Source organism: Gouania willdenowi, chromosome 24, assembly GCF_900634775.1.
Source record: "Gouania willdenowi chromosome 24, fGouWil2.1, whole genome shotgun sequence".
In the NCBI taxonomy this organism is placed as follows: Eukaryota; Metazoa; Chordata; class Actinopteri; order Blenniiformes; family Gobiesocidae; genus Gouania; species Gouania willdenowi.
In genome coordinates, this window is record NC_041066.1 from 1,638,044 (window position 1) to 1,662,847 (window position 24,804).

General features: G+C 40.3%; 1 protein-coding gene across 1 annotated transcript in view; it reads left to right on the top strand.

The window, feature by feature from the left end:
- rev3l (REV3 like, DNA directed polymerase zeta catalytic subunit) overlaps nucleotides 1-24,804 on the top strand; it is a 69,108-nt gene that overhangs the window by 12,821 nt on the left and 31,483 nt on the right. The window contains exons 2-12 of the mRNA XM_028439323.1: nucleotides 3,645-3,834; nucleotides 3,927-4,001; nucleotides 6,991-7,151; nucleotides 11,537-11,678; nucleotides 12,894-12,988; nucleotides 13,194-13,298; nucleotides 13,892-13,976; nucleotides 18,608-18,750; nucleotides 18,846-18,977; nucleotides 22,516-22,744; nucleotides 24,405-24,547. Coding sequence (XP_028295124.1) covers nucleotides 3,645-3,834; nucleotides 3,927-4,001; nucleotides 6,991-7,151; nucleotides 11,537-11,678; nucleotides 12,894-12,988; nucleotides 13,194-13,298; nucleotides 13,892-13,976; nucleotides 18,608-18,750; nucleotides 18,846-18,977; nucleotides 22,516-22,744; nucleotides 24,405-24,547 — 1,500 coding nt within the window. The remainder of the gene's footprint in view (nucleotides 1-3,644; nucleotides 3,835-3,926; nucleotides 4,002-6,990; nucleotides 7,152-11,536; nucleotides 11,679-12,893; nucleotides 12,989-13,193; nucleotides 13,299-13,891; nucleotides 13,977-18,607; nucleotides 18,751-18,845; nucleotides 18,978-22,515; nucleotides 22,745-24,404; nucleotides 24,548-24,804) is intronic.

The window sequence follows — 24,804 nt, forward strand, 5'->3', positions numbered from 1 at the left end:
CTTAGCATAGTTAGCTTTAGTTGAGTTTCCAGTTCATAATCGTTGCTACAGGTTCATCTCTGTCCCCGTGTTTGTGGAACTTTGGGTGGATTTGATGGAGGAACTTGAATCGGTTCACTTTGTTGGATGGTTGTCTGGTTTTAACCAAGTAGCGGTCCATGATGTATCGCAGCACAGCAGCTTCACGTTGCTAAGATGAGCACCACACACACAGACAGACGGCGGTGTGTGAAGGGGGTGGTGGCGGTGCACATCAGAGCTTCCGTAAACAACGTTCCGCTCCAGAGAATATTAAGTTGACAACAAACAGGCAGTTTTGGCCTGTGGAACACATTTTTTTTGGGGCATTCTTGGCTAAATTGAGGGACAAATGGCCTGTGGCCCTCGCTAATTTCCGACATGGGAATTTATCGTTTGTACCGTGGGATGACAAATTCTTACCGGCGAGAATGTTTTTGACGTTAAATCATAAACGATAAAATATTGCACATTCCTAACTTCATACAAGGTAGGACTGGGTATTGCCAAGTACCTCGCGATACATCACAATATTTTTTCCCAAGATAACAATATTATCACGATACGGCGATAACTGATATATCGTGGGGACATTTCATCCACAATACATCACGATATTTATGTCACTGAAGAAATTCTGAATTTATCTACTGCACTGAATCCATTTGACAGGAATTACAAAACAATGTCAATCAATTTCACATGAATGACAGCCAAGTACAATGAAGTCTATACTGCGCAGTGGCTTTTCTCTCACACACACACACGCACACACACACACACACACACACACACACAAACAAACAAGGGCTTCTTTCCACCAGGAGAGATGCATGAGGAGGAGTTGATGTGTGTTGCTTTGCCACCACTGTTGCATAGCAACTGCAGGCGAACCAGTCATGGCCCGCCTCTACAGTGTGTGTCTTTTGATGGGCCAGACTGAAGACAGACCACAGTACACTGACAGCTCCCTCAGCACCAGTGTGGCTTTGTGTAGCCCCACACACACACACACACACACACACACACACACACACACACACACACACACACACACACACACACACACACACACACACCTAGGGATTTAGTCTCTTTTTAATGGAAAATCTAGTTCTTTAATCAAATCATTGACATCATTATATATTGTAACATTAGGAGAAACCTGTTAAAAATAAAAACAAATGATGTTTCTGAAGCCCTTCAACACGCTGATGTTTGTGAACCCTCTGGTGGTTTCTCTGTACTGTGGTTGAATATTTCTAATGCAGCGCTTGTATAATACAATCCAGATTTCTCATGCTGCTCCCCTCAGTAAGGCGGGGGTTGAACTCTAGCACATGCTGTTCCTTGAACCTATGCAGCAGTGCACTAACGTACAGTAGAAGTGGGCACACACAGCGTCCATCTGTACATTCTGTCCTCCATCACCATACATTGCTCTTTCAAAAGCATGGCATTCATTGTGTTGTCTTGCAATACATTCTTGGGAAAATTCTTTCTTTTGGTTTGCTCCAACCATTGGAACAAAAGTGTGTAGTGTACTGTACGAGCACATGTGTAGACACAGGGACAGAGATTAGTCACTGTCATAGCTTTGATATTAATCAGTCAATTCTCATTTTCACAATACTTTATTATCTTTTATGTAACTCAGCTGAGCACGTGCAGGCATCTGCAGCACAGCTCACCTCAGATGACTCTCCACAGCAGTGTGTGTGTGTCTTGGAGTGGTGTGATGCCACGCTACACATCCCATTGATATTATACCTTCTTGTTTGTTTATGCACCTGCTTACACACTAAGGACTTCCTCTCCACACACTATCAGCACCGGGCTGCTGTGTAACATTACTGAAGTTTTCATGTCCCACTCATATATCGGTGGCCTTGCAATGATTGGTTAACAGGGTTCAGGTGTAAAGAAAACGGTTTAATCCAACCTGTAGCACTCCATCCATCCCAAGTGCATCTGTCAGAAGTTTTGATTTGGAACCTGCTTATTAGGGATGACCCGATACAACTTTTTAACTTTCGATATGATACCGATATTGCAGCCTTGCATATCGGCCTATACCGATATTGATCCGATACAAGATCAGCACGAATCATACATACTTTTATTACTTATTTTGTAGTGTAGAATATTAGAAAAGGCTTGATTGTGTGATGTTACTCAAACAGAACAATAGTCATTAACAGTAGGTTACTTTGTTGGAGTTTGAACCACAGTCACCTATGGATGGAAGTGCTGGAGCGGAACATTTTATCGGAGAGCTTATATCAGAGATTTTAGATGCAGTCCGATAAAATCCGATATTCGTTTTCTGGCTGATATCGGACCGATATCCAATATCAATATTGGATCGGGACACCTATTCTGTTTATCACTCTGTCACAAGTTAAACAGTAAACAGTGAGACAGCATCACTCTCAATGAGTGACCTAAAGTGACACTTTCAATAGTCCAATGTTCATATTCCTGTCTGCCACAGTTACTAATATGAACTGTTCAGCAGGTATTAGGCTAATACAGTTGCATTAACATTTATAATATGAATAATAACCTTTCATTCGTAGGTCTTTCACAACTGCTTGTGCAAAGAAAGATGCAACTATTATTTACCAGTCACGGTTGCTGTAAACAGACCCTGAGTCATATTTAATGTCCATAAGACAAAGGACAAAATAAAATAAAATAAATAAATAAATAAAATACACTTAAAAAAACAGGTATCGATGTGAGTGAGCACCTCAGTTTGTGTAAGGTTTAGCAGCACGGCATTCTTTACAAACCACCCGCGTCTTGCCAAGTTTACAATCTGTCTACAACTGATTTAACTTTAACTTTGTTGCGGTACCAACGTGCTTCCCGGTGTCATGTACTGAGCGTGAATTGTACTGAGGTTGTGCATGCGCGCACATGCGACCATCACCACATGCTTAGTGCAAAAAAGTTTGCATAAAATGAACAGAGCAACTGATGAAGCTGATAAATTTAGTTTGAAATGGTCTTTCTACTATGCAGTTCATAAGTTGTTTCAGACGATGCTATCTGTAGCAGAGCTCCTAGCCCCGCCCACATCCTCTACTACCGAGAGTGGTCGACTGTCCACTACAATCATTTATCCACTGACTTGTTCATTTGTCACTTTTTGCTTTGAACTTTTGTCATCCTGTCCAGTGTGGATTGGAGGCACTCCCTGCTCGGACTCGGAACGTTGTCTGTGCTAGATGCTACATGTTTAGCATTGTGGTGCTAGCTGCTAAATGTTTAGCATTGTGGTAGTAGCTGCTACATGTTTAGCATTGAGGTGGCAACACAGCCTAGAAACATTCCGATGATCGGAAAACGCTTACTTGCACACAACTGTGCTTTTGTTTTCCATCTGGTGTGTTTTTAAAAACTAAAATTAAAGCCCGCGAAACACAGTATCATCAGTATTATGGGTATACCAGGGACATGAAAAATGTTCTGCGCTGTTTGGAGTGCAAAAAAAGTGTTATTTTTCTGTAATTAATTAATTGCAGTTAATGCATTCAAGTCCATGCCCTATTCTAAACAATCATAGTTAATTTTATGTTTTTACACAAATGGGCTAAATTTGGATTATGTTTGTGTTGTAGGTCAGAAGACTTGCCTCCACCTCCACGGTGTGTTCCCGTACATCTACGTGCCCTACGATGGCTTCGGGCAGGACCCAGAGCGCTACCTGCGACAGGTGGCCTTCAGCATCGACAGGGCTCTTAACGTCACCATGGGAAGCCCTGCTTCCAGCACGCAGCACGTCTTTAAGGTGGTCCTGGTCTCTGGCATGTGAGTGACTCATGAGTTCTCGCCTAAGGAAAACAGCTTGTCCCAGATTTACCCCACACATGCACTACTCAGGATCTCCTCTTGGTTTGCAGGCCCTTCTATGGCTACCACGCCAAGGAGAAGCTCTTCATGAAGATCTATCTGTACAATCCTCAGATGGTCAAAAGGTAAAGTCAGTTTAATATGAGCAGGCATCCTGGCTGCTAATGCTTGTGTGAGCAGCCCTGCCAAGTCACTAAAGCCAAATCAATAATGCTGTATTCTCTTGTACACATTGATTGTCTGCATTTGTGTGTTGGAACATCTACAGGACTGTACTGTGAATTAGTTGGTAATGGGATCAGTGTTTGTTGGTGGCGACTTAAGAGAAGCTTCTGATTCACTGCTTGGCATTGAGCCCAAAACAATACTACCAATACATTTTCAGAACTAGAAAAGAGAGGGGAGAAATATGATAAACATTTTAAGGAAGTAGATCCAAATAAATCATTTAAGAATACAACCAAAATATTTTCCATTTCCCAGCAACTGAAAAAAAAAAACAGATTATTGATGCTATTTTTTCCAGTTTGATCAAATATTAATCGAAAATCAAAATGTAATGACTTTCTTCCTGTTGAATAACATCAATCATTGCGTGTCCAACCATTTGGTCACTGCTGTCATCATTAAAGGGGAATTTTCCTGAGATATGTCAAAGCAGAGCCCGACCAATTAATCTCATCTATGTTGCAGACTAATCGGGCCAATTAAAACTATCACAGATTAAGTGAAAGCGGTCGATTTTCCTCTTTTAAAAATCGATAGAGTTTTGATTATTGGTCTTGAAGCATATATTGGGTATTATATGAATTTGTGTTAATGTACAATAAATATATCCTGTGTGTATCAATGTTCTTATTTCATATATCAGCTGATCTATCGGCTATTGACCTATATATCAGTCATCGGCAGATAGAGCGGATAAAATAAGTGTTGAACACCATTTTTCTCAGTGAATATATTTCTAAAGGTGCTATTGACATGAAATTTCCACCAGTTGTTGGTAACGGCCTATGTAATCCACACAGGTCAAGAAATCAAACCATATATGTTCATAAATTACGTTCTGTGTAAAATGACACTGGGAAAAAGTATTGAACACATGAATAAAAGGGAGGTGCAAAAAAGCATGGAAAGCCAAGACACCAGCTTGATTCAGTCCCAACTGATGGCCTATAAAGCTGCGTTCACACCAAGGTTGGGTTCACTTATAATTGTCTTTGTGTAATTAATAATTAATTACAATTATGGTGTAATTATAATTGTAATTGTAATTTTAAAAATCTGTTGCTTTCGTAATCGTAATTAAATTGTAATTTAGTTTAGATAATTACCTATGTAAGGAGGAGGACCAAGAGGCCAGTCAGCACTGTCTCAATCCAGGGGGTCAGTGTGGACATTGTGTACAAATACCTGGGAGTGGTGATAGACAATAAACAGGACTGGGGGAGGAACACTGACTCCCTCTACAGGAAGGGCCAAAGCCGCTTCTATTTTCTGAGATGGATGAGGTCCTTCAACATCTGCAGGAAAATACTGAGGATGTTTTATGAGTCAGTGGTGGCGAGTGTGATCCTCTACACTGTTGTTTGCTGGGGGAGCAGACTGAGGGTCGCAGACGCCAACAGACTCAACAGACTCATCCGCAAGGCCAGTGACGTTGTGGGGATTAAACTGGACTCTCTGACAGTGATGACAGAGAGGAGGAGCTTGTCCAAGGTGAAATCCATCTTGGTCAACGTGTCCCACCCACTTCATGATGTGCTGGTCAGTCACAGAAGCACCTTCAGCACCAGGCTGATCCAACCACGGTGCTCCACAGAACGCCACAGTAAATCATTCCTGCCTGTGGCCATCAAACTGTATAGTTCATCTCTGTAACTTCACAGCTTGATTGTTGTACATGTCTAAATCACATTTGTATATTTGTATTATTTTTGTAAATATCTGAATCATATTGGTATATATTTTATTATTATTATTATTATTATTATTATTATTATTATTATTATTATTATTATTATCTATCCTACTTTATTTTCTACTAATGTAATGTGTGTGTTTCTGATCTCTATTTTATTAGTCTTTTACTTAATTATACACTTATTTATTGAACATTCTTTGAACATAATGGCCTGGTGTGTGTGCTGTGGGGCTTTGTTCTAAATGTGGGTTGGCTACAATTTTAGCTGAGTGTCTTATGCTGCGTTCACACCGGTTGCGTCACGAAATATCCGTACGTCCAGATTACATACACAGTCATGGATAGATGCGTCCCAGATGTGAAAACTTTCCAGTGCTGCGGTGCGGTCCGATCCGCGCGTCAAGTGCATTGGCCGTGCGAGCGCGCTCCCGATTTTACGCATATTCGCACATTTTCAAGAGTTGAAAATATTGAACTCCTGCGACCGTTTCGCATGACGAAAGCCAATCAGAGTCTTTGTTGATGATGACGTCAGGCCGTCAACACGGACACCGGTCTGTTCACCCATTCAATCATGGAGTAGAAACTGTGTGTGACCACCTGGAGCTGTATGACACGGCCTTTATAACCAGGACCGGACCAGGAAGGATTTGGCGTGGAGGAGAATCAGCGAGGAGGTGGTAGTAGCAGGTAAAAGTTCTCTCTGCAGAGACACATTCAACTCACCGAGTTGGATGTGTCGCTGGTGGATGGGGCTTTGCTTTAGACGATGAAGCGAATGGGGACATTTATTGATCCTGCTGACCCTGCAGGTATGTTTCGTGTGGCAGATGCGTCCGGGGCCGCAGAAGACGCATTCGGTGGGAACGCAGCATTAGATTACGGAGAGGTATAGAATGTGTAATTTCATTAATTCTTTACAATATTTAGACCTGTGGGAGTCACGGAAGCTGGAGCTGTCCCCGCCGGTGGATCTGTTGGGGTTGAAGAGGTTAAAACCCCCATAGCAGTATCGGCCTTAAAACTCTCATATCGCTTTATTTCAAAGGCAACCCTGTCTGTTTTAACATCATCTTTTGCTATTTTTGCGTTGAGTCAGGTGGTGAATGAACAAGCTCTAAGCTGTCACTTTAATGTAAAAAGCTTTCTAAACTTTAGAAGTTTAAAAGCCATTAATGTGTTTATTGCAGGGTGTGTGATTTGTTGCAAAGTGGAGCCGTGATGAACAAGAGCTACCAACCCCAGGAGGGTCATATCCCCTACCTGCTGCAGCTCTTCATCGACTACAACCTCTACGGCATGAACCTGCTCAATCTGGAGGCCGTCAAGTTTCGCAGGAGCCACAGCAAAAGTGAGGACACGCACACACATTTCTGCAGAAAGCTCGTGGCTAGATCTGGGTATTGCTTCAGATTTCTCAAATTGATTCAAATTACAACGGTCCAATTTGATTTACGATTCAATTTGATTTTTGATTCGGTCAAGGGTATTTCTGTTTCAGTAGCAATATTACTTAAAACTGGAAGAGATTCTTAGAGATCTAATGCTGTAAAATGTAGAAAGTAACTCTAACATGGTATAGTATTGAACATATTCATGTTTACATGAAAATTTGAGATTGATTTTAGGATTTCATGAATCGATATTGGGTCATTTAAAGGAAAATCAATTCAAATCGATTAACCAATCTTTTTGTAACCCAGCTGTACTCATGGCAAAATGACCTCATTTTGGCTTTCATTTTTCTTTTTTTGTTTAGTTTTTCATTTCTGTGAACAAAAAACTACCAGAAAGTGACAAAATTGCTTCATTATGACTGCTACTAATAATAATAAAAACTCCCACATAAGCCACAATAATGTAACCACTCAGTCACTAGTTTCTGTTCAGTAGCTCATGTGCAAATCATACTGGTCGTGAGTAGTTGCTCTTTTCATCAAATGTAAAGACAACACTTGCTTTTTAAAGTACCCGACATGCTCACAGGTTTTAATCCTTAGAATTGTTGCTATTTGTCTATAGGTTCAGTTTCTTTTCTTTTTCATGTGCAATCCACCTCAGTCATGGAGACTGAAGGGAAACACTGTTACGGTGAACAGTTGCTTTAAACCCGTCTAAGTGCATTTGTGATTGCTATATGGCCTGTTGTAAAGGGTTAGTCCTGGCCCTGCAAACCAGTGAGAACATCTTGTTTTATCTTTGTTGTTTTTCACTTTTATGCTATCACAAAAACAGCTTCTACCACCTAAAGAACATGTCCAGAGTGAAAGGTTTAATGACTCAGAAAGATCAGGAGAAACTGGTTAATGCTTTTATCTCCAGCAGACTGGACTATTGTAGTGGTCTTCTGACAGGAATCCCCCAAAAGAGCATCAAACAGCTACAGCTGGTTCAGAACGCTTCAGCTCGGGTCTTAACCAGAACAAAGAGGTCAGAACACATTGCTCTAGTGTTAAAGTCTTTACACTGGCTCCCAGTCAGCCTCAGAATAGACATTAAAGTTCTGCTGCTGGTGTATAAATCTGTGAATGGGTTTGGTCCAGAATACATCAGTGACATGTTAGTCAGGTATGAACCCAGAAGGTCTCTCAGATCTATGGACACAGGTCAGATAGTGGAGCCCAGAGCTCACAGTAAACATGGTGATACTGCGTTTAGTTGTTATGCTGCAAAGAAGTGGAACAAACTGCCAGCAGAGCTGAAGTCAGCATCACATGTGAACATTTTTAAATCAAAGTTAAAGGCACTTTTTTTCTCTACTACGTATGATTGAGAGAGAGATTTTTGGTCATGTTGTTGATGTAATGTGTTTGATTTTACTGATGATTTTAAATGTTTTTATTGATTTTAAACAGTTGAATGTTTTATCATGTAAAGCACATTGAGTTGCCTTGTGTATGAAATGCGCTATACAAATACATTTGCCTTGCCTTGCCTAACGTCACTAATATGAATTTAGATGTCCTTTTTATGAATGATCCTGGGCCATGGGCTAGGATAGCTATCCGTGGACCCACCACCTCCACAAACCTCCGTCATCATATTCTTCTGATGCTTTAGGACATTCTGAACAGGAAATCAAATGGTAACATTGTGTAAGTTGGGATTATCTTGTTGTTTTGGCATGAAGTTTAGGAGTACCCTTGAAATGTATTTGTAATCAACACATTTCCTAATTTATTTTTACGTTTAACTTTTTGGTCTCATGCATCATCTGTGTACCAATAAATGCTCAAATGGTACCAAATTAAAGCTTGGCTTCTGCTTGTTCCAATGAATACAATAAAAATATGGTGTGATTGGATGATTATTGATGATGCAGGAGGCATCTTCTCTACTGTTATCCTTTTATTATTCCCTCTGCGTTAACTCCTACTCCGTTTGTCCAATTTTGACAAATAAACTGTCAAAACGTTCAGGAAGTTCCCGAGATTTATGCTATCACTTTTGTGATCTGTAACTTTTTTCATTTTTTTTCCCCATTCATTTATATTGGAATTTTCAGATGTTTCAGACCCTCAACATGTTCAGCTAATACCTTTTCAACCTTTTTTTAACTATTTCAACTTGTTCAACCCTTTTAAATTTTTTTAAGTTTTTTTAAAACCTTTTCAACCCATTTCAGCCTTTTTCAACCTTATTTACTAATGTTCAGCTAATGCTAGGTTATTACTAAGACTAACACCAGGGTATGCTAATGCTAGGCTAATACTAATGCTAGGTTAATGCTTACACTAAGTTAATGTGAATGCTGAGCTAATGCTAATGCAGTGCGACATGGGGCAGCACCTACATCCTCACTTGCATTTTTTTCAGGAAATGCAAATATTCTGATTTCATATGAATAAATCCCACGTGATCCTTCCTAGTCGTTTGGTACCTGTGACCTGAGAGCGACTAGCTAAACCCTACTGCCAAATGTTTGATCAAAGTTCTATTGTAACAAAGGATGGCAGTGAGCGTGCACACATAAACCAGTAGGGTGTCAACACACCAACATACTTCAGAAGGTCATGAATTGAAGCACTGGTTTTCAGGAGAGGAGGAAATTAATATGGTAGTTACATTTCTATTTACTCTTACTTTGAAATTGTCAGCTTTTTTGTTTTTTGTTAAGTTTTGAATTTTAACGCTTTCTAAACATTAGCCTATTAACATGAATTTCAAAATAAGGCTTGCTAATACAAAGTGGCGAGGTCACAGGGGGTGGGGAATGCATTCCTGATGTGAGAACCACTGGAGGAAAGAGAGGAATTCCATGCTTTAATGTAATGCCCTTCTTTAATAAACGCTCACGCCTGACTCTCCTCTAGCAAACAGAGGTCCCTGTTTGATCACCTCAGCACTGGTGCAGTCAAGAGGAAAGAGGCCTATAACCTTCACTGAGGGACTGACAGCCAAATAATAGGAACACCTGCCAACATTTTCTTTCCACTTTAACATCTGAGCTTTTTTAAGGATTAGGAAGCAATTTGGTAATGGAATAAGGGTTGGGCTGCTGATGATTTAAACTCTAAACATGTTCTTATATCCATCGCAAAGCTTGAAATGATGCTTCAAAGACACTAGCTGTGTTTCCATTACAGTTTTTTGCAAAAATAAAACGATATTTCTAAAGTTTCGACAAAGTATAATTGCGCTTTGAACGTGTTTCCATTGAAGGTTGTTTTGGAGCCTCTTAACTTCTGTGAATTCTCATCCTGTGAGACCTCTCTGCAGGAAGATGACCGCTCAGAGCTTCCTTTGTTGTTTCACGTTTAATGTGGCACTAATGGTGCATTTCCACTGGCGGTATTGGCTCTATTTGGGTCGGCTCAACTCTCTTTTTGTGCGTTTTCACTGGGAAAAAGTACCTCCTCCGTGGTACCTGGTGCTGCCTTTTTTAGTACCTTCTTGATTGAGGTTCCAAAAAAAGCAGCCTTCGTCTGAAAATGTGACGTAGGCTCAAAGCAGACACTGATTGGTTCTAAGAATCATCACAGTGTAGAGTCATCAACTCACGCACAGAGTGGAAACATTTGGCCGCCATTGATTTTTGTTGCCGATCTTGTGAGGATGACGACAAAAAAGTGCAATCCGTGGAGTCTGGCAGTTTCATGTGTCAGGTTGGTGCTCTATGGAAACGCTCCAGAAAAACAATATTGGGTCCCGAAAGCGAAGAGTGCGGAGCCGTGTTAAGCTGATACCACCAATGGAAGCGCGCCATAATATGTGTAATTATAATGCTAAGAAATGTCTGTCGTCTCCTCTGTCCACACGTACCGCGCCATGTTTTTTTGGAAAGAAGTGGTCATGTGACTAGGTACGTCATGTCCGGTGACGTAATTGTGGAAAAAATGTTTCCATTGAGCTTTAGCGATATATTTCAACATCGAAATGCCTGAAATACCTCCTCATGAAGCATAGAAACTTTTTAGTGATATTTGGCTGTTTTTTTTTTTTTTTATTCACTTGTTTTCGTTACCAGATTTTATTGTGCGATTAAGATTTTGCGCATTTCCAAAGGTAACGCAGCTACTATTAGTGAATGGGTAAACAATGTTACAAAGATTCAATCAACATAGATCAATGGCTTTTCATGTTTCATGTTGATAATAAGGAATTTAACTAATTAGTTTGTCATTTTTGTCATTAAGCTCAGTGTGAGAGTTAAAGTGTGGACTCTGTCTGTCACCAGTTCTCCACTGGTTAACTCAAACTTTAACAGTGCTGTTTGTGTGTGACTATTCTTTTCAGATGAAGCATCGTCTTCCTCAGAGGAAGCAACTACCAGCAGCAGTCCCACCATCAGCCCTTTAAAAAGCCCCTCTGTGTCCAAGCTCCATGGCAGCACCCTGGGGGGCACGTTTGTGCACTGGGAGGAGAACACCCTACCATTGTGAGTCATTGAGTAGAGTAAGGGTGTCAAACCCATGTAAGTTCAGGGGCCAAATACGGAGCAGTTTATCTTAAGTGGGCTGCAGATTTTAGGCAGGAAAATTAGTAATTTGAACATTATTGTGCTCTAATTTGCACTTTCACAAATAAATGAATTATACAATATGTACAGCACTGATAATATTAAAGCAGTAAGTGACACATATCAGTCCCTGCAGGATCTTCACTCAATTTCTTTTGATGTTTAACTAATTCACTGCCAGCCATTTTTAGAGCAGCCTACCCCTCAGTGCTAGGCATTTTAGATGATTTTCACACATGTTTCAAGACTCACAGAATATTTTGTCCTATGACAATCTGCCATCTGACCAGATTCTGAAAGAGTAAAGTCTCTACTTTCATCAGAAAAAACAATTAAGTTTCGAGCTTGTTTCATTCTTCTGTAACCAGCAGTTGAATAGAGGCAAGATTCACACAAATTGCCAGTTTGAATGGTTTGCTTACTGTATTTTGGCATTCCTCCAAGTCTCTCCCCCGTCATTCTCTACACACGCCACTTCCTCTTCATCCCGGACATGTCGAGTGTCACTGCTTGCCTTGTTTTTTGATCGTTTTCTCTCACCATCACAACACTCTCAATTGTCCACTTAGTTCCACACATGCTCTGGTCGAGTGTTCGCTGCTGTGAGCTTCACCATCAACTCCCGTAGTGCCATTTTCTGTCTAGTAAACTCCTTTCCTCTCCCTCTGAGCTCTGCCCATTACGGGTGATCTCTCATCCAAAGGTACACTGCTGCCACCTACATGTCACCAGTTGGTCACTACATCATTGTAAGTTAGATATTCACGAGGACCTTCGTCACACTGTCTCCTAGCAACCCCAGCCAAAAAACACAATTTATGTCTATAGACGTGAATGGCACTCAATGAGTTACTGGCCAAATTTTATATAATTTGGGGACATTTTGTGGAATAACTTAATTATTTTGAAGACATCTAGCTGAGATATCTACAACTGAATTAGTTGATCATTTACACAGTGACTCATGGTTTCTCTGACTTTTTTACCCTCTTGTGTGGGCCAAAATGGATGCTCTAAACGGCCAGATTTGGCTCCCGAGCCTTGAATTTGACACGTGTGATGTAGAGTAAGGGCCTTCAGCTCAACTATGCAAACTTCCTAGCTTGGTTTGAACTACATGTTCTATATGTGCAGCTCCTTATTGCTGGAGGAGGTGGAGAAGCAGAGCACCTGTGAGCTGGAGGTAGATGCAGTGGCTGCAGACATTCTCAATCGCCTTGAAATTGAAAGTAAGTTTTGTGTGTGTGTGTGTGTGTGTGTGTGTGTGTGTGTGTGTGTGTGTGTGTGTGTGTGTGTGTGTGTGTGTGTGTGTGTGTGTGTGTGTGTGTGTGTGTGTGTGTGTGTGTGTGTGTGTGTGTGTGTGTGTGTGTGTGTGTGTGTGTGTGTGTGTGTGTGAGTGAAAATGATATACTGTATTTCTTTCTCTGTTTATAGATCAAATAGGCAGAAACCCCGGTCTGCAGGCGATCTGGGAGGACGAGAAGCAGAGGAGGAGGGAGAGGAATCAGACCTCTCAGATAGAAACTCCTGAATCACAAGGTAAGATGAAAAACCTGTCTTTATCTTTGAGTTGATCACACTGTTATAATTGTTGTTTTTACTTAACCTTTTTAACTGTTATCAAATTGGAAGTGATTGATAGCGGAAAGCAGGCTTAGAAATACAAGGACTATAATAATAAATCTAGAACCTTTCTTATTTCACAAGTTCCCAGTATACCCATAATATTAATGTACAGACCACAACACAAGAAATGAGAGAACCCAAGGAGAAGTCGTTGCTGTGCTTCGTGGGCATTAGTTTTAGTAGAAAAAACAAAAAAACACCAGATGGAAAACACGGCCAGTTATGTGAAAATTGTGCAATAGTTTCTAGAATTATCTGTTAGGTTGTGGTGGCAAGTGGGAGGTAAGTCCAGGTAATGAGAAGTTTTTTTTATGGTTTCAGAATTTAGTAATAGTGTTCAAATGGAACCTTCATTGATGTTTGATCACCTGTACTTTCTGTTGGATCACTGTTTTCATCATCTTGCAAGCAGTAATTCTGCCTTAAATAACATGTTGAAGCATTGCTTTATTTCCTGTTTTACTTCTTCACCATGTGAATGACAGGCATTGGATCATGTGTTTCAGATCGCGGCTTTGTCACTTCAACAGAGAGTGAGAATATATTCCTGAAGAGATTAAAAGAGATTCTGAAGGAGAAGGAGTTTGACGTGTAAGTTCCTCATTTTTCCTTAATTTTCCATTCATTCAATTTTCCATTTAAAATAACGGCGTTTAGGTAACAGCATTGTTTTTTCAGTAACAGGGTAATCTAACGAATTCCTTTTTACGCCGTTACAACGCCGTTATCGTTACTGAACATTAAATGCAGTGCGTTACATGTATTGATTGAATAAACTGTTATCTGAAAGCATCCCCGGCTTCATACTCAGCTGTAGTGAGGAGGTAAATGGTAAATGGACTAGATTTATATAGCGCCTTATAACCACACTGAAGCAGTCCCAAAGTGCTTTACATATCAGCTCATTCACCCAATCACTCTCACATTCACACACCAATGGGACAGGACTGCCATGCAAGGTGCTTGTCGACCACTGGGAGCAACTTCCCAACCTCTCGATCAGAAGACGACCCTCTACCACCGATTGGCTAAGGCGACACGCACGCACGCACGCATGCACACACACACACACACACACAGCAGATTGGATGAATCAGCAGAGATGGCGAGCGTGGAGCAATCTGATGAAAAGTTGGCATTTTTAAGGTGACGACACAAACACTACTTTAAATTAATTGTGGTCAAAGGCAAGAACGTACATGTGAAGTGTACATTATATCTAGGAGTGAAGACTTTGTCCACATCTGTTGTAAGCAACTGAAATTTAATGAAGAACCTCACTCTTAGTCTTCACTGATCTCACACACACAAACACACACATCTGTGTGTGTGCGTGTGTAGTCGACCATTGAGGAGGAGATTTTCATGTCCTCAGTTCCCCTGTCTATGTGGAAGGAGAAAGTGACGTAAAAGCAGATGTAGAGAATGAAAATGTGGGTGGAGCCACTTTGCACACACCCTTTCCTAACTGCGCACACACACACACACACACACACACACACACACACACACACACACACACACACACACACACACACACACACACACACACACACACACACACACACACACACACACACACACACATTATTTTCTGTTGTAAACAAAAGTACAGTCGGCCCAGCAGCTGCATCACATCCAGATGGCTTCACTTCGCCAAGCTATGCTGTTTCACACACGGAACAGGCTTCACACACACACGCACACACCCTGTGTAACAGAGCTGGAGCTTCTCTCTCTCCCTCTCTCTCTCTCTCTCTCTCTCTCTCTCTCTCTCTCTCTCTCTCTCTCTCTCTCTCGCTCTCTCTATTTTTACTGTTTGGTGTAAATATTCAGTGTTTTTGAATTTTATTATCTATTATTATTTCATTAAACTATAATTCAAGTAGCAACATCAAAAACTAGTGGTATGTTCATCAATCTGTCAAATTACATTTTTTCTAAAAAGTTTAATTTTTGCTTCTTCAACAAATTCTGATTCTGTAATTAAGTTCTGAAATTCTTATTTCATGAAAATAAAGTGCAATCAGCTTATTATCCATATAGATCTAATCAGATCTATTCCTACTAAAAATGGTATAAGAAGTTTGATTCTCCTCCTCTAAAAGTAGTTCTTCAGTTTGATGAAAACGAAACATACATCTCATATGCAGTTTTTACAGTGTATCTGTGTGATCTTACTGTGCATCACAGACATGCAGATAATACTTTTTGTCAGCCCCTAAAACTGTATATAGAGTAATAATTTGTAATTATTGTTTTTCTTCTATTTCTCCCTTAAAATCTTTCCTTTGTGTTTCCTTAAACAGCTTGATAGTAAAGTAGAGCAGTGAGTGAACACAGAGGGGCGTGGCTCCGTGGTGAGACATGTTAATCACTGCTGTCAACTCCTCACCACTACCAAACCTCTTTTTAGTCCCTTGACAATAGTCAGACTAATTAAGACACAGCCATGGCTCTCCAGAGCCTATGAGAGGATTCTGTCTGAACCCTAATGAGGTTTCCATTCTCTCAGTAACTGCAGTAAAGTTTTAATCACATAACGGCATTCGTGCATTATGTGACCCGTTCATCTTTTAAAGAAAGAGAACAACTGTAGAAGATGCTATTCTACTTCCACTCTCTGTAGTCCTCTGTACTGGGTCAGACTGTGTTTTCTCCAGCTTACCTTTTATTTCTCGCCACATAAACACACCCAGTGTGACATAGAGATTGTGTCTGCAAGCCAAAATACAGCGCTTAGGGGCGCTGCCATCTTGCAAATTTGACGTCATTTGGAGCCAGAGTCTGCGCACTAGGGTCCGGCAGGAGGAGCCCTGGTAACACGCCCCGCCCATTTGGCATACTGCCCTGATGACTTACGCAAGCCCAGCTAAATTCTACCAACGGCTTGTTCAGATCATACATGTTAGTACAAAACCACAATATATTTCAACTGAATTATTTTGTTAAATATAGTCTCGGCTTTTTTTCACGACTTAACTGCTATTCACAAAGGGGTCTATTCTCCCATCTGGATTGAAGTGCTTTTTTGTGCGCCTGCAGTTACGCGCTTCTTTCCTACGCGTATTCTCCGGTCCAGGCTGCTGACACACCCACCGCACGAAGGAAGGCAGGTTGAAGCAAAGGAGGCGGTGATGTCATTTTTTGGGCTGTCTAGAAATCACGGAACATGGAGTTTTTCCAATGCTTGTAAATGTCAGAGAAATCTGTGAAAATGATTAAGTTCACTTTTAATTTGAAACGCCTTTATTGATAAACAATGAAACAGTTTGATTTGATCAGATTATTGCAGTTTGACTGAGTCACAGTTAAAATCTCTCTCCGTCGTCGTCAAGCGTGGCCGAGCTAGATGCCCTGGAGATATGAGGAAATAACGCGGCCGCAGAGCGTCCTGCTTTAATACAGAGGGATGTTTGTAGTGAAACAGAACTATTGGCTATATAAATTGTTTAAAGCGACCTGAGCTGAACCTCATTAAAACATGTGTGGGAACAGTTTCTGGTCCATCCTCATCTGCGTATGACAGCTTGTTTCTCTCTGTAGTGGATCAAACTGTGACTTTACGTTGGACATAGTATGAAAATAGTTGAATCACTGTGACCAACGTGGACAGAAGTCTGCGTCTGTCCGAGTTTTAAATAATCGCGCAGATGCAGCTGAGTGATCACAGCTGCTGCGTGATGCATGAATCTGTGTGGCTTCAAATGTAATTTAGTCCATATTTCTACTTCAATATAATGTTTCACCTTATTGGGGCGCTGCACTTATTCCAGGGTTAGAAGCGCTTAAGAGGAAAAGGACTTACGCACACCGGAGAATGCGCGTAAAGCCAGATTTGAATGGGAACACCCACATTTCAGGGCTGCTGCACCAACAGTGCGTAACTGGAATGAAGGCACGCAGTGACTGACTTAAGTACAGGGGGAGAATAGCACACAGCCAAAAACAGCGCCGCTGTGTGGCTTTTTGGACTTGCGCTTATGGAAGAATAGAGCCCTAAGAGAGCTACTCAAGATCCGCAGCTGTCAATCATTGTCATATATGATGTCAAATCCCGTTTTTCAACCTCAAACAACTTATTTAAAACAAACTTCACTGAAAAATGAGCACTTGAACACAATGTAGGGTGATAATAAATAATGATTACAGCAGAGTTTAGGTTTGGAAAAAAATATGTGACGAGTATTTTAACTTTACAGTTTGACAAAAATGCCATCCGTTATTATTGAAGTGGTGGGGTTTATGACCTATACTGCAGCCAGTCAGCAGGGGGAGCTCTAAAAAAAAAAAAAAGCTTCACCTCTTCGGGCAGCTTGTCCCATTCAGTCTGTTTAAAGTCTATGGTTCCACCCCAGGCGTGAGATGACCGGAAATGATAAGAATTGTAGAAGTAAATCTATTCAGGATCTATTAAATCAGCGTGTTTCAACTTTGGGGACGGGATCCCATGTGGGGTTACCTGGAGTTTAAATGGGGTCCCCCTAAAATTTCAGAAAAGTTTAAATGGATGTTTGAATTTTTTTAATTATTACTTGTATTCTTTGAAAAAAATAAAACACAATCTTAAACAACCGTATGTCTATACTTTAACTTTGTGAATCTAGTTTAACTAAATGAGAGGAGAATAAAAAAACTAAATGAGAGGATGAAACGGAAAATGACTTCATAAACACACAAAACGGCAACAAAACAAATAATTGTAAAAAAATTACAAAATGACAACAAACACACAGAATACGAGTACACAAAAAATATCTCCAAACAATGACAACACAATTACACAATTTGGCACATAACACGCAAAGGAACGAAATGAGAAGAAAATATGCTAAATAACTTCAAAAACACACAAAGCGACAGTAAAAGTACAGAAGACAACAACGGAAAGTACAAAATTAGAGAGAAATACAATGACAACACATATGCATTGTTCTTCCTGAAGACCAACCACTTCTGCTTAGCCTGCAGATCCCATGTTATTCATTGTTTCTCTCCAGCTGTTTCCTAGGCTGGTTCTGAAAGCTGCTAATTGGTTGTAACTGGTACACCTGCAATGACAGTCAATCATGACTCATCTAAAACTGTCTCTGCATAATGACCAACTAAAAGCTCCTCGTTTTAAATAACAGCCTTAAAGGTCCTGCAGAGAGTGTGTTTTTTTGTTTAGTTATTTACCTCTGCTGGGACTTAATTCTTTGGCTCTGATTCTCTGTGTTCAGGACACAGGATCAGTCTGTGAGGGATGGAGATGACTCTGAGGATTTTGCCCATCATCTTACTCTGCACCCAGAGCCTTTGAGCCCAGAAGGACTGTCGTGTACTCTTGCTAACGCTGTGGAAGTGCATAGAGACTCACAGCCAGGTATAAAGCACACACATAAACCAAACTTTGTTTTTATCCACTTCCTGTCATGTGTCCCATCATTGAAAGTTAACATTCTGCTTTTCCTGCTGCAGATACAATAAGAAGCAGTGGTAACGTTCCTGAAGAGGCTGTTGTGGACGAGGAAGCTATCCTTAGCCTTCTAGAGAGCAGACAGACCTTCCTCTCGTCCTCACAGACGTCTGGACACTCACACATGTTGTTGGGTACGGCAACATTATTTTATCTGTTTAATGCCCTTCTTCCTTTGTGTTTCGTCTATTTCCTGTCACGCTGTGTGCAGAAATCAGACAAACTATTGTTCTCTACCAATCAGCACCGTGGTCCAGGATATTTAAAAACCAAGCATGTTATTGTCCAGATGTGGTTCTTATGAATGTAAAATGCAAATATAACATTTTGACGTGTCTGGTCGGAGTTATACGACGAGTAAGGTGGCTATTTTCAAAGTAGGGGTGTACACTGCCATGAATATGACGATATGATACGATTCATGATTTGCATGCCACATTACAATATATGCTGATATATCCCGTTACTAAACAATTTTATAAACATTGTGATATATTGCAATATCAATAATTACAAATGTCACCTTTTTTATACTGGCGAGAACAAGTAAATGGTAACTAACTGTAATTCAACTAACATTAAAAACAAGTGGTATGTTTATCAAACTGTGAAATTACATTTTTCAAAAAAGTTTAACTTTTGCTTTTACAACAGATTATAATTCTGTTAAGTTCTGAAGTTCTTTAAAAAAAAAAGAAAAAAAAGTAACCACATAGATCTATAAAAGTGACCAGTATGTTTTATGAAAATAAAATGCAACCAACTGCAATAAATGTTTTTTCATCAAAAACATGATTTGGACAATTATTGGATCGATACAATAATGGCGCAGTGAAATATCGCAATATGTTGTGAAGACATTTTTTCTTACACCCTCATTTCGACGGGAAAGTAGGGCTCATTTTTGTTCTAATGTCTTCCCAGTATTCTCCGTGATATCGCCTCACTTCGCAAGACATTTAATGTCGGCCGGATTTGAATCTTTTTGTGTAAAATCCAAAAATAAACAATTGCCATTTACAACAACTTTCAATGAAAACACCAGAAATGTGTTAAGAAGTTACTTTAGCAGAGTTTTGGGGGCCATACGCAAGAAATCACGTTAAAAAATGAAGTAGATACACTTCTATTCGTCTATGGGATAACACATCCCACAACGCATTCCACGTAACTTCCGATAATGTAAACAATCAGTGTTTTAGAAGGTTTGAGTGCTCAGCTCTTCCTCGAGCTTAAACATTTCTAAAGCTAAATCAGAAGTCTCAGGCTCCTCTAAACTTTGTTTCTCAAATGGGATATGTGTACTAGCGATGGCTAGCTTGGCGAAGCCACACCAACTTCCTTACTTGTTGTTGGAAAGGGTCTGGTTTTGTGGCCGTTTCTGCTTACAGACACAGATTGGGTCGAGCTGGTGACAGCCAAACAGGAAAAACCGTCATATCCAGTGCACCAAGCAGTATCAAAACAAACATGGCGGCCGACACGGAGAAGGCGTTCGAAACTGTGCTCTGCTTCATTTTAAAACACCTGGATATATTATAAGAGGTTTTAAAACCATAAGTCTGTACCGTACTACACAACGTTTTCATCTGCTGGCTCCGTTTAGGGAAAAAGAACTATCGCTTATCGCGCTATTGTCGTCACGTCCGCTCTTCATTTGATTGGTTTCTCTGCGCGTGTTTTTCCTCCCCAAACTCAAACGCCTAGTGAACGCTTTCAGAGTAGTCACCTGTATGAATAATACAAAGAGATAGGATGGATTCCAGGCCACGTGATGACACAACAACTAAGTTAACAAGTAAAGTGTCAGTTTTGGGCCCACCCCAGATGTGATATGACCACAAATGATTAAAAAAAAAAAAAGTAGAAATTAATCTTTTCAGTGTTTTTCAACCTTGGGGTTGGGATCCCATGTTGGGTCACCTGGAGTTTAAATGGGGTTGCCTGTCATTTTAGAAAAAATTAAATGGAAATTAGAAATGTTTTTTCAAAACACATGTAATCTTAAACAACTGTATGTCTTTCACTTTGTGAATCTAGTTAAACTAAAATGCAGTTATAAACAAAAAAAACCCAAATACTGTGTATATATATATGTATATATATATATATATATATATATATGTATCTATATATATGAGCTCAAACATGATCAATAACTAAATCTAGAAAAAAAATTATTTGGAGTCACCAGAAATTTTTGATAGCAAAATAGGGTCACAATCCAAAAAAGGTTGGAAACCACTAGACTAATTACTGTTTATTTCCACTTATTTACAAAATGAGATTCTTTAAAATGTGTGTTTTCACTCACTCATTCCATCATTATGCTCTATAGTTGTTTTTAAATAGTTTTCTAAGCAAAATGTTGTAGTCAAACAAATGGGGTACATGGATTCAGAAATAAGAGAAAAATGGTTTTTGAGCCTAAAACGTTTGAGAACCACTGCTTCAGACAATCCATTGGGAAGTGTTCAGAACAAAGGATGCTGCTGTTGGTCGGACCAGACCAACGAGATCTCCTCAGTTTTACCGCACAAATCCTTATCTTCTGCTCAGTCGGGAATGATGCGGTTCAAATAAACCAATCTAATCTAATCCTGATGCCGATGAGGTGTTGCAAAGCACACCAGTGATGCGCATCTTTCCCCCCCCTTTTTTTTTTTTTTTTACAGAAATTTGATGGAATGTTGAACTCTTCCGTGCCTTGTATGCATGTTAACAAACAAAGCGTTCGTTGCTTATGTCACTTCTGCTTTTAAAGCCATATCTGTCTGCCTCAAATTTTGTGACAAAAATCCTTGGTTTATAATAATAACAGTGCACAAAATTAATCTGTTATCATACATGATGTACTTTATTAAAAGTATAAGTTGTGTTGGTGGTGGCGCAGCCACTTGAAGCCATGGATCCTGAAGCAGGATGTGGTCACTGGTCACTGACTGTTTGTTCTTTAACCCGCACAACCACAATATTCGTAGACATGAGACCATAAAACAAATGTCTTATAAGGCCAATTTTGGACCGGTCTAAATCAGAGATGGGCGGGCAACTTTATCATTGTTCTGTGGGCCATATGTTTGATATTCATCTCAGCATTTGGAATAATGACCAAACTGAGCGTCAACACAGGAAAGAACGAGTTTGGTCTTTTTTTTGTTATTTGTGTGTTTCTTTGGACAAATTGTGTTTTTCTTGTTTTTGGAGTGTATTTTTGTTGTCCTTTTGTGTATTTTTTTTTTTGTTATTTTATTTGTGTGCTTTTGGTCTCCTTTTTGTCATCATTTAGTGTATTGTGGAAGTCATTTTGATGCACAAAGTTAGACAGAGGGCCACATGTGTCCCCGGGCTGATGTCTGGTCTAAATACAGTTACCGCTACATCTAAAAAAAATTAGAATGTCATGAAAAAGTTCATTATTTTTTGTTACGCCTTTCAGAAAGTGAAACTTATATACAGTATGATATAGACTCATTACACATTGAGCGAAATATTTCAAGCCTTTATGTCTTGAATTATGGTTTACTGATAATGAAAACCCACAATTCAGTGTCTGTGTATATTGTGAATATTACATAAGATCAATAAAAATACGGATATTTTGAACAGAAGTGTCAGGCCTCTAATAAGTATATTATATACATGAAAATCTTAATCACGCTCTTTCTGCAGACGGCAGCCAAGACCACGCCCTCATAGATCTGCTGGTCGGCCTCGAGGACGATGGCTACAGCAGGACACCAATCGGGCCAAATTCCCAGTCCCAATCGCTTCCTGGTGCCTCCGCCCACTACTGTAACAGTGATGATGAGGAGGCAGCACCTGAGCTGGAGAAGGAGGAGATGGAGCTCAGCACTCTGATGTCCCAGGGGTGGGACAGTGAGAGCTTCTCTTCATTAAGGCAAGTTCACCTGAACATAAAATACCCACCAAAACTGCTGCGTACAGCATGTTACCAGTATTTCACCAAAATAATTATAATAAAAAATCTTTATAACAATTATAACCTTAATATACGGTAATTCTTTTTTTCTATGCCCAATAACCTAAATTATTATTCCCCCAATATTTATTTTATATTTGTCGGAAATAAAAACAAACGAATTGCATTTACTGCATTTGTTATTTACAAAGATGTGTTCTTTCAAAGATAAATTCTTAAATGCCTTTCATAATTCCTGTTTCTTATGAGCAGCTGCTGGAAACACAGAAAGCGCTGTGGCTTTTTTATGTCCATATAACTTACCATGATCTTTTACTAACATTTGGACTGTTGGAAATTGAACAAATATGTGGTTAACTTCAGCTTCCTGCTGCCAGAGACCTGGCAGTGCTTCCTCTCACATAGCTGAGCTACATTTGGCTTGAGGGAAGAAATAGTCTGTGCTCATCACCAACCTTTCTCTTCACTGCAGGCTTTGAACATGACATGATGTCAGATAATTGCTGTCACTCTCCTAATAAAGTTTTTTTTTTTTTTTTTTTTCAAGCAATAAAGTTAAAGTCACGTGTTTAGCCAACCAGACGCACGGAGAACATCATTTCCGCTTTTTCTTCCGGCAACAACAATGTGGATAATGAACCACCCGGCAGCAATCGCCTTTCTTTTTGCGCTCAATGTTCATGTATTTTGTGATGACATGAACATCACGACATTTGTAGATGGTAGAAAGTACCGAGATAGAGAGCGGAAAAAAGGCGATCGCCAGTGGGGCGTTTACTATCCGTTGGGACGGTGCGACATTAGCTGATTATAGCCAATATAAACCATGGGACGCAGCCACAGAGGCATTATTTACTGGCTTTTATTTTCTATAATAACCCCATGGAATTCAGCTGTACGTTTCAGCCAACACCGATGTTTTGTTGACTACAACCGAGGTGGGTAAGGTCCCCTATGAGCCCCCAGCCTCGGAAGCGGGACGACGGGTGTGAGCTGGCTGGGTGGGTGGCTCCATCGGAGGTGTGCTTCCCTTGGTGGCATCGTCAATGCACAATGCTGTAAAGTGCCATTCATATTGTAACAGACTGGGTCTTATTTAACTGAGTTATGTTCCACATCTAGTTTATTCAATTTCCCATGGCATTTGAAGCATCGTTACATGCAGCTTTCTCTGACAATGTTCGTCTTTGTTTACATGTGTTCTGCGTGTTGATTGGCTGGGGAAGGGCGGGGGTAAGCGGAGAATGAGGGGTACATTCTGTTTTAACGACTTCCATTAAAGGCTGATAAACCTTTGATAACGGCTCGAGTCATGTCATTACAATACAGTATAAAACACGCGGGCCGTACTAACATTACATTTCCACATTGTTCTGCGGGCCACAAATTATCGTCCCACAGGCCGCAATTGGCCCGCAGGCCACGAGAATGAAACCTCTGGTGTATGAGGAGTTAACGCAGACGGAAAAAAAAATCGGAAAACAATAGTGAGCATCCTCACTAATTAACATTAATAAAAATGTATATGAAAGTGGGTACGAGCAAACAGTTTGAGTCCACAATGGGCTGTGTGTGCATTTCTTGATCAGCATGTGTGTGTGTGTGTGTTTCCCTGCAGAGCGGCTGTGAAGGAAGCAGAGGACGTGTGCAGTGACGAGCCACATGAGTCTGCTGATGAGGACATGGAGTGGAGTGGGAACAGCTCCCTGTTTGCTAACCTGTCCATCCCTCAGCTCGATGGGGCAGCTGATGAGAGCAGCGGTAGGTCATTTATTTAACGTCCCTGCTAATTCACACTCAAGGAAATGGGAAAATGGGTTTGCTGAAAGAAGCAAAGATTTAGTTGCTAAAAACAGCAGTGGCTGGTCATTCGTGTGGTAATGGTACGGCTAAAGGATTCCACGTATTAGAACGTGTGTAAATGTCACTCTACACGTTAATAAGGGGTACATAACCTCAGGGAATCAGGGCTCCATGTGTTTAGCGTGTCACAATGCACCCACAATCCATTTAGCACA